The 14,467-nt window shown below is 50.8% G+C and overlaps 1 protein-coding gene across 3 annotated transcripts in view; it reads right to left on the bottom strand.

The window, feature by feature from the left end:
• The window catches only part of MROH2B (maestro heat like repeat family member 2B), a 74,404-nt gene that overhangs the window by 17,859 nt on the left and 42,078 nt on the right, over positions 1 to 14,467 (bottom strand). For all 3 annotated transcript variants that reach the window (XM_029058973.2, XM_039911528.1, XM_039911529.1), the window contains 11 exons: positions 14,140 to 14,247; positions 11,923 to 12,039; positions 11,417 to 11,524; positions 9,726 to 9,878; positions 8,663 to 8,689; positions 7,991 to 8,113; positions 6,294 to 6,373; positions 5,046 to 5,181; positions 4,851 to 4,946; positions 2,329 to 2,418; positions 520 to 640 (listed from right to left, as the gene is read on the bottom strand). In XM_029058973.2, coding sequence (XP_028914806.1) covers positions 520 to 640; positions 2,329 to 2,418; positions 4,851 to 4,946; positions 5,046 to 5,181; positions 6,294 to 6,373; positions 7,991 to 8,113; positions 8,663 to 8,689; positions 9,726 to 9,878; positions 11,417 to 11,524; positions 11,923 to 12,039; positions 14,140 to 14,247 — 1,159 coding nt within the window. The remainder of the gene's footprint in view (positions 1 to 519; positions 641 to 2,328; positions 2,419 to 4,850; positions 4,947 to 5,045; positions 5,182 to 6,293; positions 6,374 to 7,990; positions 8,114 to 8,662; positions 8,690 to 9,725; positions 9,879 to 11,416; positions 11,525 to 11,922; positions 12,040 to 14,139; positions 14,248 to 14,467) is intronic.

The following is a 14,467-nucleotide window of genomic DNA, read 5'->3' as shown; positions in this document are numbered from 1 at the left end:
AACTGGCATCCAGTTTGTGACCCTTAGATTGATACTTGGGCTTTCGGCTGTCAGTCAGTCAATTGTATTTATTGAGTGCTTACTTTGTGTAGAGCACTCTAAGTACTTGGGAGAGCAAAATATATCAATTTAACAATATATAATAATATATTGATAGTTGATATACTATATCAATTAATGTAAGTGCTGTGGGGCCGAGAGGGGGAATGAATAAAGGGAGCAAGTCAGGGCGACGCAGAAGGGAATGGGAGAAGAGGAAAGGAGGGCTTAGTTAGGGAAGGTTTTGTGGAGGAGATGTGCCTTCAACAGACTTTAAAGGTGGGGAGAGTCATTGGTGGATATGAAAAGGGAGGGTATTCCAGGTGGGTGAGTAAATGCCCACCTGTGAGTAAATGCCCAGAAAGTTCATTTCAGTTGGAGAAAATGCCCCCTTTTCCTGCTGAACCCCATCTACCCTCTCTGAGTCCTGCTGGCCCCACCGTCCGACCCTCTCTGCCCCCCACCCGTGCCGACTCCCACCTTGGATACCCAGGAGGGAGATGATGGCGTCGGCAGCCCCTTGGCGGATCGTGGGCAGAGAGTCACAGCAGTGAGGGCCAAACAGCCCCACCAGAGAGCCGATTCTAAAGTTCGCTGGTCTCTGGGGAGAAAGGCAGTAAGACCCGCCGATGAGTCTAACAATCACTCAGTGCTCGTTACAGTGCTTTGCATGCAGTAAGCGCTCAATAAATATGACTGAATGAATGATTACCTACTGTATGCAGAACTTTATGCTAAATGCTTGGGAGACTACAGAACAGTAGAGTTGGTAGACACGCCCACGATCAGGACAAACTGCCTGAGGTTTACTTTCATTGGATCTTTGACGTGCTTCTTTCGGGCCCTCGTGAGTTTTCTGTGGGACACCTGTTTTGGGATCCTACACTGGCCCAGCCTCCTCTGGGGGTCGGCCCACTGAATAAAGACTGATGGACAGCATTTGAAGAGGCAGATGATAAGCAGGTTGGGTATATTCTCTAGAATTTAAGCTTGCTGAGGGCAGTCAGTCAGTGAATCTTATTTATTGAGCGCTTACCAGGCACAGAACATTGTATTTCCCTTGAACGAGTGCGGGGTAACAATAAACAGACACATATCTCTGCCCACAAAGAGCTTACAGTCAAGAGGGGGAAAGTTCCTATCAATTCTGTCGCCTTGTACTTTCCCAAGCACTTAGTACAGTGTTCTGCACACAGTAAGTGCTCAATACTATTGATGATGATGATGATAGGTAAGTGGCACTTTTGGAGTTGTCCTACAAGTCGGATGTGGGGGCTGTCAGATCCGGACTCTAGTAAACCTGTCCTTTAGTTTGAAATCAGTTGAGAAGCAGTGGGGCCTAGTTGAAAGAGCATCTGTCTGGGAATCAGAGGGATCTGGGTTCTAATCTCAGCTCATCCACTTCTCTGCTGGATAAACTTGGGCAAGTCACTTCACTCAATTCCCTCATCTGTAAAATAGGGATTAAGACTGTGAGCCCTATGTGGGACAGGGACTCTGTCCAACCAGATTAGCTTGAATAACCGAGAAGGAGCATGGCCTGGTGGATAGAACATGGGCCTGGGAGTTAGAAGAACCTGGGTTCTAATCCAGGCTCTGTCACTATGTCCGGTGTGTGACCTTGGGCAACTTGCTTCACTTCTCCATGCCTCAGTTTCCTCATCTGTAAAATAGGGATTAAGACTGAGAGCCATCTGAAGGTCAGGACTGTGTCCAACCTGATTATCTGTATCTACCCCAGTGCTTAGAGAAGTGCCTGGCCCTTAAAACAGTATCTGACATGTAGAAAATGCTTAACAAATGCCACTAAAAAACCCCCCAAAACACTACAGGGAAAATTGAATCGAGGAGTGTGAGGGTAAAGTAGGGACCAAGCCTTCTTACGCTACTGAACATCGTGAAGTTGGCTGTTTCTAGAGTGGGATGCGAGAGGGAAGAGCTAACGCTTGTTTTGATATGCAGAAGTTCTTCTCCTCTGCTTTGTCTTCCCTAGATCACCAGCTCCCAATGACCAGGGACTGCCTGCCAGCTACATGTATTCTGTGACTTCCCCAGCGTCTGAACAGGGCTATGCACAGAGTAGGTGCTCAGTCAACATAAGTCAGTTGGTCAATCATAGTTATTAAGCCCTTATTGTGTGCAGAGCTTGGGAGAGTACAGTATAACAGACATATTCCCCACCCACAGTGAGCATACTGTCTAGAGGGGGAGACAGACATATAGAGGATAGTATCCGTTTTCTGCCTCGAAGCGGGAGAACGAGTCTGAGAAAGACTCGAGAAAACTGACCTGGATGTTACTAGCCAACACCTCTGCGCTGAGCTGCAGGATTCTCTCTCTTTCCCACTCATTTGGCGAAACGCGCCATATCCGAAGAAGCTGTTGGGGGAAGAGGAAGATAAAAGTCAGCACTCTGCTACTTTCTATTCTCTTGAGCTCTAGATGTGAATCAAGAAGCTCCCGTGGATTCAGAACCAGGGCAGGTGTCTAAGGGCAGAGCTGGGGCTTCAGGCCTAGTGACGTGCCTCTGCTGACAGCAGGCATCCTATCACCAGGATCCAAATGTCCGCTCACAGTCGCCTGGGGGTCCTCGGGGGTCACCTCTGTGGAACCCAGGCAGTCTCTCTCCATGGGCATCAGAGAGTCTGACGCTCTGATCCTGGAAATACAGATCTGACTTAAGCCCCCCAACCCTTTTCTCTCATTCCATAAAGGGCCCTTGGTCAATCGTGAAAGACTAATGAAACAATCATCGGTATTTATTGAGCACTTACTGTGTGCAGAGCAAGGTACTAAGCGCTTGGGAGAGTACAACAGAGCTGGTAGACTCATTCCCTGCCCACGATGAGCTCACAGTGTAGCGGGGAAGTGCAGATGGATTATGCCTGAGTAGGGGATTCTTTCTAACTGGTCAGGTAGAGCTGAAGTCAGCCGACTGGGTGTCAAGGTGTGTGGGCTGACCAACCCATCCACACCTCCTCCAAGAGACCTTCCTGGACTAAGCCCTCATTTCCCCTTCTCCCACTCCCTTCTGCGTCACCCTGACTTGCTCCTTTTATTCATCCCCCCTCCCAGTCCCACACTACTTTTGTACATATCCTTAATTTATTTCTATTAATGTCTGTCACCCTCTAGAATGTAAGCTCCTTGAGGATGGCTCTGTTATATTGTTCTATTGTACTTTCCCAAGCGCTTAGTATAGTGCTCTGCACACAATAAACACTCAGTAAGCACAATGGCTTGATTAATTGAGAGGACTGGGGCATTCTCTGGGGCTGATGGCTTGCTGGAAGCACTGATTCTGGCCTAGAGGAGAAAAGAGTTGAGGGTTGGGGGAATGCACTGGTGTTGAAAATGACATTTTTCAGCCTTTATCTTTCCCCACAGCTTTCGAGACCTCTGGGCTGGGCTGCTGGCAATTCTTTCATTCATTCAATCACATTTATTGAGCACTTACCGTGTGCAGAACACTGTACTAAGGGCTTGGGAGAGCACAATGCAACAATAAACAGACTCATCCCCTGCCCCCCACCAGCTCACAGTCTGCGGGGGGTAGGGTGGGGGGAGTGGAGGCAGCCCAAGTGGTTAGGATCAGACCTCACCCTTCTGGGGGTGAGGGGCAATAGTAGTAATAATAGTTATAATAATAATTATGTCAGTAGTTATAATAGTTTTTGAAGTAGTAACGGGAAAAGTAGTCAGTGAGCTGTAGGTAGTAGAAACAGTAACAGAGAAAGGAGTATTAGAGCTGGGTGGGGTAATAATAAGAGCAAAAGTAGTAATAGGCCTGCAGGAATAGTAGTAACAGAAAGAGTAGTAGGAAATATTAATAATAATGGTATTTGTTAAGCATTTACTACGGGCCAAGCACTGTTCTAAGCGCTGGGGTCGATAGAAGCTAATCAGGTTGTCCTACTTGGGGCTCACAGTCTTCATCCCCATTTGCCAGATGAGGGAATTGAGGGACAGAAAAGTGACTTGTCCAGAGTCGCCCAGCTGCTAAGCACTGGAGCTGGGATTAGAGCCCAAGACCTCTGACTCCCAAGCCCGGGCTCTCTCTGCTACGCCGCACTGCTTCTGCTGTGTAGGTGAGCTGTATGTAGCAGCTGTAGAAACAGCAGAAGGAATAGGAAGCTGGGTGGGGTATTAATAACAGCAAAAGGAATAGCAGAGCAGTAGTTGGAGCTGTAATAGCAAAAATAGTAAAGCTCTGGGTCAAAGTAATAATAGCAAAAATAGTAGCAGAAATATGGTAGTAGAAGAGGAGTAGAGTTGTAGTATTCACATTAATGGAGCAAATTCTTGGTGCGGGACACTGTACTAGCCACTTGGGAAGCACAGAATAAGGAAAAACCTGTCTCCCTGCCAAGGAGCTTCCACTCTAACGGGAGCAACAAACGTAAAAATACTTCCAACCCAAGAGGAGGGAATGAAGAACCGAGGACACACACGCTCACGTGTGCTCCGGAGGATGTAAGTCCATAAGGGCTCGAGTTGGTGGAAGGGAAGCTACTGCTCAGGATGCCGGGTGATGAATCGGAGAAAGGTTTTGGGTCGGGGGGGTCAGGGACGGGCAGAGGTTTAAGGAGGGAATTGAATGCAGGGAGAGCGGTGGACTGGATGATGGGGAGAGGCAGGGAGTTCTAGTTTGGGAAAAGAGTTCAGGACCGGGACCTGAAGCCGTGACCCTGCCTCATTAGGTGCCAGCAGCTCCCCAGTCCATGGTCCTTTCCCGAAGGTGGTGGACGAGGGCTGGGAGAGGGGTCCCGTGGGGCGGGGCGAGAGGCTGTCTCTCTGAGGAAGGGGCTCACGTTAAATATTTCTTGGCACTCCTCTGGATCCTCGCCATCCCACAGCATGGTCTTCAGGAGCCTCCGGAGGGCGTCCAGGGACCTGACGTACAGAAACTGGAACACAGAGCACAGCGGATGAAGCGCAGGGGCCCAAGGGCAGGGCAGAAGGAAGAGGAGGAGGAGGAGGAATGTTCCCACCATGCCCTCTCCAACCTCGATGTGCTCCTTGTCCTTGTCGGTCTGGCCCTCCCCGATGAGTTGGTCCATCGGAGGAAGGGGGAGCAGACATTTAAGGCTCTCGTTGAGGATGTTGAGCTTGTCGTTCAGAGAGAGTTGGGGTTTCAGTGTACTGAAACAAGATACAGGGAGGGAAGGAATAGGTGAGAAGCCGCATGGCCTAGTGGGTAGAGCCCAGGCCTGGGAGTCAGAAGGACCCGGCTTCTAATCCCAGCTTCGTCACTTGTCTGCTGTAGGGATCTCGGGCAACCCGCGTTGCTTCTCTGGGCCTCAATTATCTCCTTCTGCAAAATGGGGCTTAACAGTGTGAGCACCATGTGACGGATGTGGACTTTGGCCAACTCTATTTGCTTCTATCTATTCATTCATTCATTCATTCAATAGTATTTATTGAGCGCTTACTATGTGCAGAGCACTGTACTAAGCGCTTGGGATGAACAAGTCGGCAACAGATAGAGACAGTCCCTGCCGTTTGACGGGCTTACGGTCTAATCGGGGGAGACGGACAGACAAGAACGATGGCACTAAACAGCGTCAAGGGGAAGAACATATCTACCCCAGTGCTTACTACAGTGCCTTGCACATAGTAAGTGCTTAACAAATACCTTAAAAAAAAAAGAGACACACACACATACACTCTCTCGGACTCTGGTCAGCCCTCTTGAAGAAGAGGCTGGGATCTGTTTCGAATGGATTCTACTCTGGGAGTAGGAGAAGGGGAAAGGCCCTGATGACTTGGTCTTGGGGAGCATTTAACGGAGGGTCCAGGGCACACCGAGGGACATCGGCAAAGCCTGTTTTGGATGGTTTGTTGCGGGTGGGAGAAGCTAGGAAAATGATCTCACTGGGGGGGGCAAAAATTGCCAGAAAAATCTCCGGGGTGACCTAGGAAAGTTGAGAATCCTCATCTTCTATCTACTAGTCCAGGCTCCTTCCACTATGTGTCAAACACTGTGCTAAGTGCTGAGGTAGGTACAAGATCAACAGGTTCCAACTGGGGCTCACTAAGTAGGAAGGAGAACAGGTCTTGAATCCCCATTTTGCAGGTGAGGGGAGTGAGACCCAGAGAAGTGAAGTGACTGCCCAAGATCACACAGCAGACAAGTGGCAGAGTCAGAATTAGAACTTCAGGTCCTCCGACTCTCAGGCCCGTGTTCAGCAGGCCACGACGCTCTCCCCCGGTGTCGGGGTTGGCCGTTCCATCGAGCCCAGGAAACGCTCTACCTTAGGTGTCTGATGGCGATCAGCGCTTTCCAGCGGATGGGGCTAGCTAAGGAGTCCAAGGGTTCTTCCCGGATGAAGTCCTACGGGATGCACAAAGTGAACTAGATCAGGAAGGCTTACATGAGCTCACCTTTTCTTCTTATGTTTTTTGTTAAGCACTCACTATGTGCCAGGCACTGTACTAAGCGCTGGGGGAGATTGTTATATTAATAATGATATTCGTTAAGTGCTTTCTATGTGCTAAGCACTTTCCTACGTGTTGGGGTACATAGAAGATAATCAGGTTGGACACAGTCCCTATCCTCTTTTATTGTATTCTCCCAAGCACTTAGTACAACCCTCTGTTCACAGTAAGCGCTTAATGACTAGGGTTGATTGACCATATCAGTCAATCAGGTTGGGCAATTTCCCTGTCTCGAATCAGGTTCGCAGTCTTAATCTCCATTTTACAGATGAGATAACCGAGGCCCAGATAAGGAGAGTGACTTGACCGAGGTCACAGAGCAGATAAGTGGTGGAGCCGGGATTAGAACCCGAGTCCTTTAGACTCGCAGGCCCAGGCTCCGTCCACTAGGTCCCTTTGCTGCTGCTCTGACTCACGGGCTGCCAGCAGGGCCTGGGAGCGATGAAGTTCAGGCTCCTAATGGAGTCAGAGCTGAGGTCCAGAGACAGAAGGGGAGATGGGCAGCTCATCTGTGGTAACCCCCGCTGCCAGGAAACTGGATTCAATCGTTTTTAATAATGTTGGTATTTGTTAAGCGCTTACTACGTGCAGAGCACTGTTCTAAGCGCTGGGGTAGATACAGGGTCATCGGGTTGTCCCACGTGAGGCTCACAGTTAATCCCCATTTTACAGATGAGGTAACTGAGGCCCAGAGAAGTTGTGACTTGCCCAAGGTCACCCAGCTGCCAAGTGGCAGAGCTGGGATTCGAACCCATGACCTCTGACTCCCAAGCCCGGGCTCTTTCCACTGAGCCACGCTGCTTCTCTACTGAGCACTTACTTTGTGCAGTGCATTGTACTAAGCACTCAGGAGAGTCCAATCTAACAATAAACCCCTGCCCCTGTCTCTTGTGAATGTACAAACTGTGAACTTCGTTGGGTGTCTACAGTGCTCTGCACACAGGAAGTGCTCAACAAATACGATGGTTAGGGGTTTCCAGAATCTCTTGGGGAATAAACTCCTTAAGCACGGGGACTACGTCTCTTACTTCTATAATTCCCTCCCAAGTGCCCTGGTTAGTGCTCTGCACATAGTAGGTGCCCAGTAGAGTACTCTGCTCTCAGCAGGCATGTGGTACAGTGTTTTGCGCACAGTTGACACCCACTACATGTTATTCTTTTCTTGCCGGATAAAACAGGCCCCACATAAGAAAAGGTCTAGGAGACGGTCTTGGAAAGATCTTAAAAGATAACCTCCATAGAGTCTGAAAACCCAGCTTTACCTAGAAAGCTTTGGATCTCCTTCTGTATCCCTGGCCTGCTGGGTATTTTGGGGACCGATCGCAAAGATTTCCCATCAGGGGTTAAAACCCTTTCTGTAAATTATATTGTAGTCTCCCAACCGCTCAGTACAGTGCTCCGCGCACCTCAAGTGCCCCATTAATACCACTGATTGGTTGTAAAGTCTGGAGTAAGACTCGGCGTAACTGCCACCCTCCCAGGACCACCCAGACCAGGGCTCCTTGCCACTGACCAACATGTGGCCAAGGAGGACTTCTTTATGGGAGAATTTGTAGTCCAGATCCGCGGCGGCCTCCTGAACTGCCACGGACATCTCGGTGACGCTTCTGGTGAAGATGATTTGCAGATCTACATCCTGGGGAGAGAAGAGGGGAGCGGGGCGGTGATATCCAGCCACAAGATTCCGGCTTCAACCCTCTGTGGGGGGTTGGGGGGAACCACAACCTTGGCCTCACCCCATCAGCCACGGGAGGTCCCGATCCTACCCCTGCTGGTCCAGTGAGGATGAGGAGGGGGTGCCCTGCCTTTTTTATGGTATCTGTTAAGCGCTTACTATGTGCCGGGCACCGTACTAAGCAAGATAGGTTAGACGCAGTCCTTGTCCCACATGGGGTTCACAGTCCTACTAGGAGGGAGCACAGGGATTGAATCCCCATTTTGCGGTTGAGGGAACTGAGGCTCAGAGAAGTGATTTACCCAAGATCACTCATCAGACAAGTGGCAGAGCTGGGATTAGAACCCAGGCCCTTCTGACTCCCAAGCCTGTACTCTACCCAGTTGGCTACACTGCTGCTTCCTGCCTGCCCGTGGCCTGTGAGGCTTGGAACGGGACCGAAAGGACCAAAAGATTGTCAGATGACCTTTGCCCCCTCTAAGGAGCAAGGGCTGGGGGTGACCACCTTACCTTGTTGACCACAGTTATACCCAGAACCTGAAAAACACAAGACAGAAGCAACATTCAGAGTTTCAAGGAGGGTTTTGCGTATAATAGGGGTTCAGTACACTGTTCTGCACACAGTGGGTAACCCTGATTCTATTTATTCCTGATTCTATTTATTTGCTATTGTTTTAATGAGATGTTCTTCCCCTCGACGCTATTTATTGCCACTGTTCTTGTCTGTCCGTCTCCCCCCATTAGACCGTAAGCCCGTCAAAGGGCAGGGACTGTCTCTATCTGTTGCCGATTTGTACATTCCAAGCGCTTAGTACAGTGCTCTGCACATAGTAAGCGCTCGATAAATACTACTGAATGAACAATACAGGGCTCTGCATACAGTAGGGCCCCGTTCAGTGTTTTGCACGGAGTGGGCAACCAATACAGCGATCTGCACGCAACAGGAGCTCAGTACAGCGCTTTGTACATAGTAGCATCCAAGACAGTCGATTGTGCACACAATAGATGACTACTACAATATTCTGCACACGGTAGTGCCCAGTACAGGGCTTTGCACAGAGTAGGGAACCAATTCAGAGCTCTGCCCACAACAAGCACTCAGTACAATGCTCTTCACACAGTTACGCCCCATAAAGTGTTCTGCACACAGCTGATGCTCAATACAGAGCCCAATACACGGTAGGCTTCCAGAACTGTCCTCCATAGGTAGCGAGCACAACGGTCTGCACTCAGAAGAGGCCCAGCACAGTACTCTGCACCAAGTAGACGACCAGTACCGTGCTCTGCACCCATTAGGCACCCAACACAGTGCTCCGCAACCATTAGGCGCCCAACAATGTCCTCTGCCCACGGCAGGCTCCCCCTAAATCCCGCCGCACTCTGCACACAGTAGTGGCCAATACAGCGCTCTGCCCACAGTAGGCATTTGACGGAAAGGCTAGCGTCTACCCCTACGTTTACCCCTTTCTCTCCAGACTCCGGGCACATCAAACTCGAGACCCTCCCCACTGGACCCTGCTGCGGGAAAGACCGCGACTGGGTGTGAGGTGGTAGGTGACCGCCCGCTCCTCACCTGGCAGCAGGCGTTGTAGAGGTGCAGGACGTGTGCCGCGATGTCGGGGTCCACCCTAGCCAGCAGCTCCTGCTTTGGGGCGTGCAGGGCCACAGAGCCGTAAATGGCCATCAGGTCCGGCTTGGTAAGGTTCTTCTTCCCAGAGAAGAGGCCCTGGACAAGGCGAGCCGAGGCACACGGTTACCCTCTCGCCTCTCCCGTAGGTCTCCAGCCCCGGCCCCCGTCACCTGTCTCTGGCGGCCGGCGGCCCCCTTCCTTCTGCTCCGGGGAATCACGCCTCCGGTACGAGTCCAGGTGCCCCCCAGGGCGCCCCGTGTCCACTCTGGGGGAGAAAAGTGACTGGGCGGGCACCCATGGGAACGGTGCCAGGCACAGGAAGTGGTGAGCGCAACAGCCTCCACGGGACAGCCGGGGAATGGTGGGCTTCGAGGTGGGACAGCGGGGCTAGGACCGAGGACCCTCCTGGACCTGTCCAGAGCCCCGATCCCCCGGGCCAACCTCCCTGCCCGCAGTGCCACCTTCTCTGGGAGGGAAGGGCCCCTCAGGCACAAAGGACTGCACTCACATTCCTGACCTTCATGACCGCCTTTTTGACAGATGGCAGATTCAACACCTGAATGCCACAGGTTTCCTTCACCCACCCTGGCCAGGACAGATGCTCAACTTCTTCCTTTCGGAATGACCGCTCTCTCTCTCTCTCTCACACACACACAAACACTGTCTCTCACACGCTCTCTCAGACACACGCTCTGTCTCTTTTAAACACACTTTCTCAGCCTCCTTCTCTCTTCCCCTTCATCCCCTCTTCTCTCCCTCCCTCTTTCCCTCTCTCCTTGAGACTGTAAGCTTATTGTGGACGTGGAATGCGTCTGCTACTTGCTGATATTGTACTCTCACAAGAGCTTAATACAGTGCCCTGCACACAATAAGCACTAAATAAATATGACTGATCGATCGATTGATTCTCTCTCCTCAATCTCCTCTTTCTCCTTCTCTCTTTCTCTCTCCTTTTTTTATGGTCTTTGTTAAGTGCTTACTGTGTGCCAGGCACTGAAGCAGCATGGCTTAGTGGCAAGAGCACAGGCTTGGGAGTCAGAGATCGTGGGTTCTAATCCCAGCTCCGCCATTTATCAACTGTGTGACTTTGGGCAAGTCACTTAACTTCTCTGTGCCTCAGTGACCTCATCTGTAAAATAGGGATTAAGACTGTGAGCCCCACGTGGGACAACCTGATTGTCCTGTACCTACCCCATCGCTTATAACAGTGCTCTGCACATAGTAAGTGCTTAACAAATACCAACGTTATTATTATAATAATGGGCAAATCAGTTTACTTCGCTGGGCCTCAGTGTCCTCATCTGTTAAATGGGGATTAAAATCCTACTCCCTCCTACTTAGACGGTGAGCCCTGAGTGAGACAGGGACTGTGTCCAACCTGATTATCTTGTGTCTACCCCAGCATTTAGAACAGTGCTTGGCACAAAGTCAGTGCTTAAAAGTAGCAAATTTATTATCATCATTAACATTGCTAGTATTTTCTCATTTCCCTCCTCTCCCTACCCTGCTCGCCATTCCCTTCTCTCACTTCCCTCCTCTCCCACTCTCCCCACCATTCCTTCCCTCTCTTTCTCCACATCTCTCTCTGAGGGAGAGGGAAACCATCTCCTCCAGGGTAGGAGGTCTGGCTTTACCTTACAGCGGCTAACGAAGGATGTCTCCCCTTCTTCATATGACTTCAGGGCCTTTAACACGATATCCAGATGGCTGGCGGCGCAGTGCCCCAGAATACAGCTCATCCCCTGCGTGCAGAAACGTCTAGGGTTCGGGGTCTGACCTGAGGCCTGTGGGCTCCGTTTGGGACGGCGGGTGGATGGAGAGGGATGGGACCCCCATTCTTTTCTCCTCACACTGAAAGCCTGGGTTGAGGGGGTGCTGAATAGAGATGTAGGAGTGGGGGCCCCGGAAGGGAAATTAGGAGTAGGTGAGGAAATGGGGGCCGCAGTGGCCAAGGGGGAAAGGATATCAGTCAGTGAGTCAGTCAGTCGTGTTTATTGCACGCTTACCGTGCTACTAAGCGCTTGGGAGAGTACAATCCAACAATCAACAGATTCCCTGCCCACAATGGGCCTCGTTGGGTGCAGGGCCCTGGCCGGACTTACCGCTCACAGCGACCCTGGGCAAGAGGCGTCTGACTGACCTGCCTCGGCTCACCCAGCCGGTTGGTCGATCTCAAGATGTCTCTCAGCTGAGCCCCGATGAAGTTCTCATCCTGGCAGCAGGCTAAGGTGGTGCCCAGGACCTTCCAGAGGAATCTCTGGAGAAAGAGAAGAGGGGAGCTGCGTTGCCCGGTGGAACAGATCCTCCCTTTAAACCTGGAATAGACAACCATCTCTCTTGGAAGATTTTGGTGCCAGGTTGGTGGCAGGTTGAGATCCAACCCAGTTCGAAGATGCTCTTAGTCTAGGTCCATGGCATCAGAACAGTTTGTTCCTGGTCTCTGCCCTCTACAGGAAGGTGGCGGGGAGGGGTGTGTGTGTAATAATAATAACAATAATTATGGTATATTGTTAAGTGCTGACTATACACAGGGCACTGAACTAAGCACTGGAATGGACACAAGCAAATCAGGGTGGACACAGTCCCTGTCCCATGTAGGGCTCCCAGTCTTAATCCCCATTTTACAGATGAGGGAACTGAGGCACAGAGAAGTGAAGTGACTTGCTCAAGAACACACAACCAACGAGTGGCAGAGCCAGAGTTGTATGTGTGTGTGTGTAGGGAGAGGGGCTATTTCAGTGCCAATTGCTGGAAACATGTGGCATGTCCTGAGCTAGAGATCTGTACTCCCCAAAGACCCCAGCCCACCCCAGTCTATGGGATCCCTCAGAGAAGCTGGAAGGGCTGAGGAATCGGTGTTGGGAAACCGGTAAACGGTTTTGGGTGTGAGCACACAGCAGGACTGAAAGCCCCTCGGGGGCCTGATGCAAGCGGCTTCCCGGAGGTGAACCAGAAACGCTTCTCGCCTCCCTGGTCCTGTGGTGTCCCCTTGTTCCCGGGAGAGCATCTTGGAACCTGCTTCTGTGGGTCAGTGACAAGCCATGGGGTCTCTGGATCCCTTCCTGTCATTATTTACTGACAAATTCTCCACTGGGGCAATTCCTTCTTCAAGATACTTAGAAGTTATGGATATTACTGAAGCGGAACAGCAGGGCCTAGGGGAAAGAGCATGGGTCTGGGAGTCTGAAGGACCTGCGTTCTAATTCTGCTCTGACGCTTGCCTGTGCGACCTTGGGCAAGTCACTTCACTTCTCTGTGCCTCAGTTACCTCGTCTGTAAAATGGGGATTTCCCCCTCCAGTTTCAACAGTGATCCCCATGTGGATCAGGAACTGTGTCTGATCTGATGAACCTGTATCTACCCCAGCACTTAAAACAGTGCCTGACACACGGTAAGTGCTTAACGAGTACCCTAATCATCGTCACCATCACTACAATAGTGTGACAGCATTATTCGATGAATATTCAATGATCTTTTGTTGTTGTGGTGGATTTTGACATCTCAAAACAAGTTGGACAATTCACAAAGGTGGGTCAAGTCACAGCCCTTTGAGTTGGTAATGATGACGACAATATTAATATTTAAGTGATTACTATATGCCAAGCACTTTGCCAAGGACTGAGGGAGATACAATCTGATCAGATAGGACAGAGTCCCTGTCCCACATGGGGCTCACAGTCTAAGCGGGAGGGAGAATGGGAATTGAATCCCCATTTGACAGATAGGGTCACTGAGGCCCAGAGAAGTGAAGTGATTTGTCCAAGGGCACCCAGTAGGCAAGGGACAGATCTGGGATTATCACTCATGGCTCCAGGCCTCCCCATTTCACTAGGCCCTGGTGCTTCTCGGTTCAGATGGAGAGTCTGTGTTTGTGTGGGAAGGCTACATAGAGGTGGACCATGTGTGGGTGCAGGGAGGTCTGCAGGTGCCGGTCACTGAGGGGTGAACAGTCTGCGGTGCAGGTCAGCTGAGGATGAGCAGTCTGTGGTCGGAAAAGTGCAGAATTCAGTCCCTGCGGGGTTCTCTTCACCCTTTGTCCGTCGCTTTATACAGTGGGCAGGGGCCAATCAATCAATGGTATTTATGAAGCACTTACTGTGCGCAGAGCCCTGTACTAAGCACTTAGGAGAGTTGGTAGACATGATCCCTGCCCCCAGTGAGCTGACGGTCCACAGGGGAAGACAGACATTAAAATGAATAAATCATTTAGCGATTTAGAATGACTAATAGACCCCTACCCAAATGCCTGCAGCACCATCGCCTGCCTCTCTCCTGCTCCAAGACCAGACCAGTAAAGACCAGTCCAGACCAGCTAGCTTGCTGCTGCCGCGCCCCCCCCCCCCCCCCGAGAACCGACCTCTTCGGCGGATGTTCTGGCATAGCTGTTCATCTGTTGTCTCAACTCCAGACTCAGCTGGCTTGTCCAGCCGTTGTCGTTGATGCCGTTCAAGGTCTCCGTGAGAAACTGTGGAACAGTGTGAGGTACCCATGAGCTTCATAATAATAATAACTGTGCTATTTGTTAATAACTGTGGCATTTGTTAAGCGCGTACTGCATAAAAAGCACTGTTCTAACCCCTAAAGCTAATAAGGTTGTGCACAGTCCCTGTCTCACATGGAGCTCACAGTCTCAATCCCCATTTTACCGATGAGGAAATTGAGGACCGGAGAAGTGAAGTGACTTG

The sequence above is a fragment of the Ornithorhynchus anatinus genome, chromosome 3, assembly GCF_004115215.2.
Source record: "Ornithorhynchus anatinus isolate Pmale09 chromosome 3, mOrnAna1.pri.v4, whole genome shotgun sequence".
Taxonomy (NCBI): domain Eukaryota; kingdom Metazoa; phylum Chordata; class Mammalia; order Monotremata; family Ornithorhynchidae; genus Ornithorhynchus; species Ornithorhynchus anatinus.
This window is presented reverse-complemented; position numbering and strand designations above follow the sequence as displayed.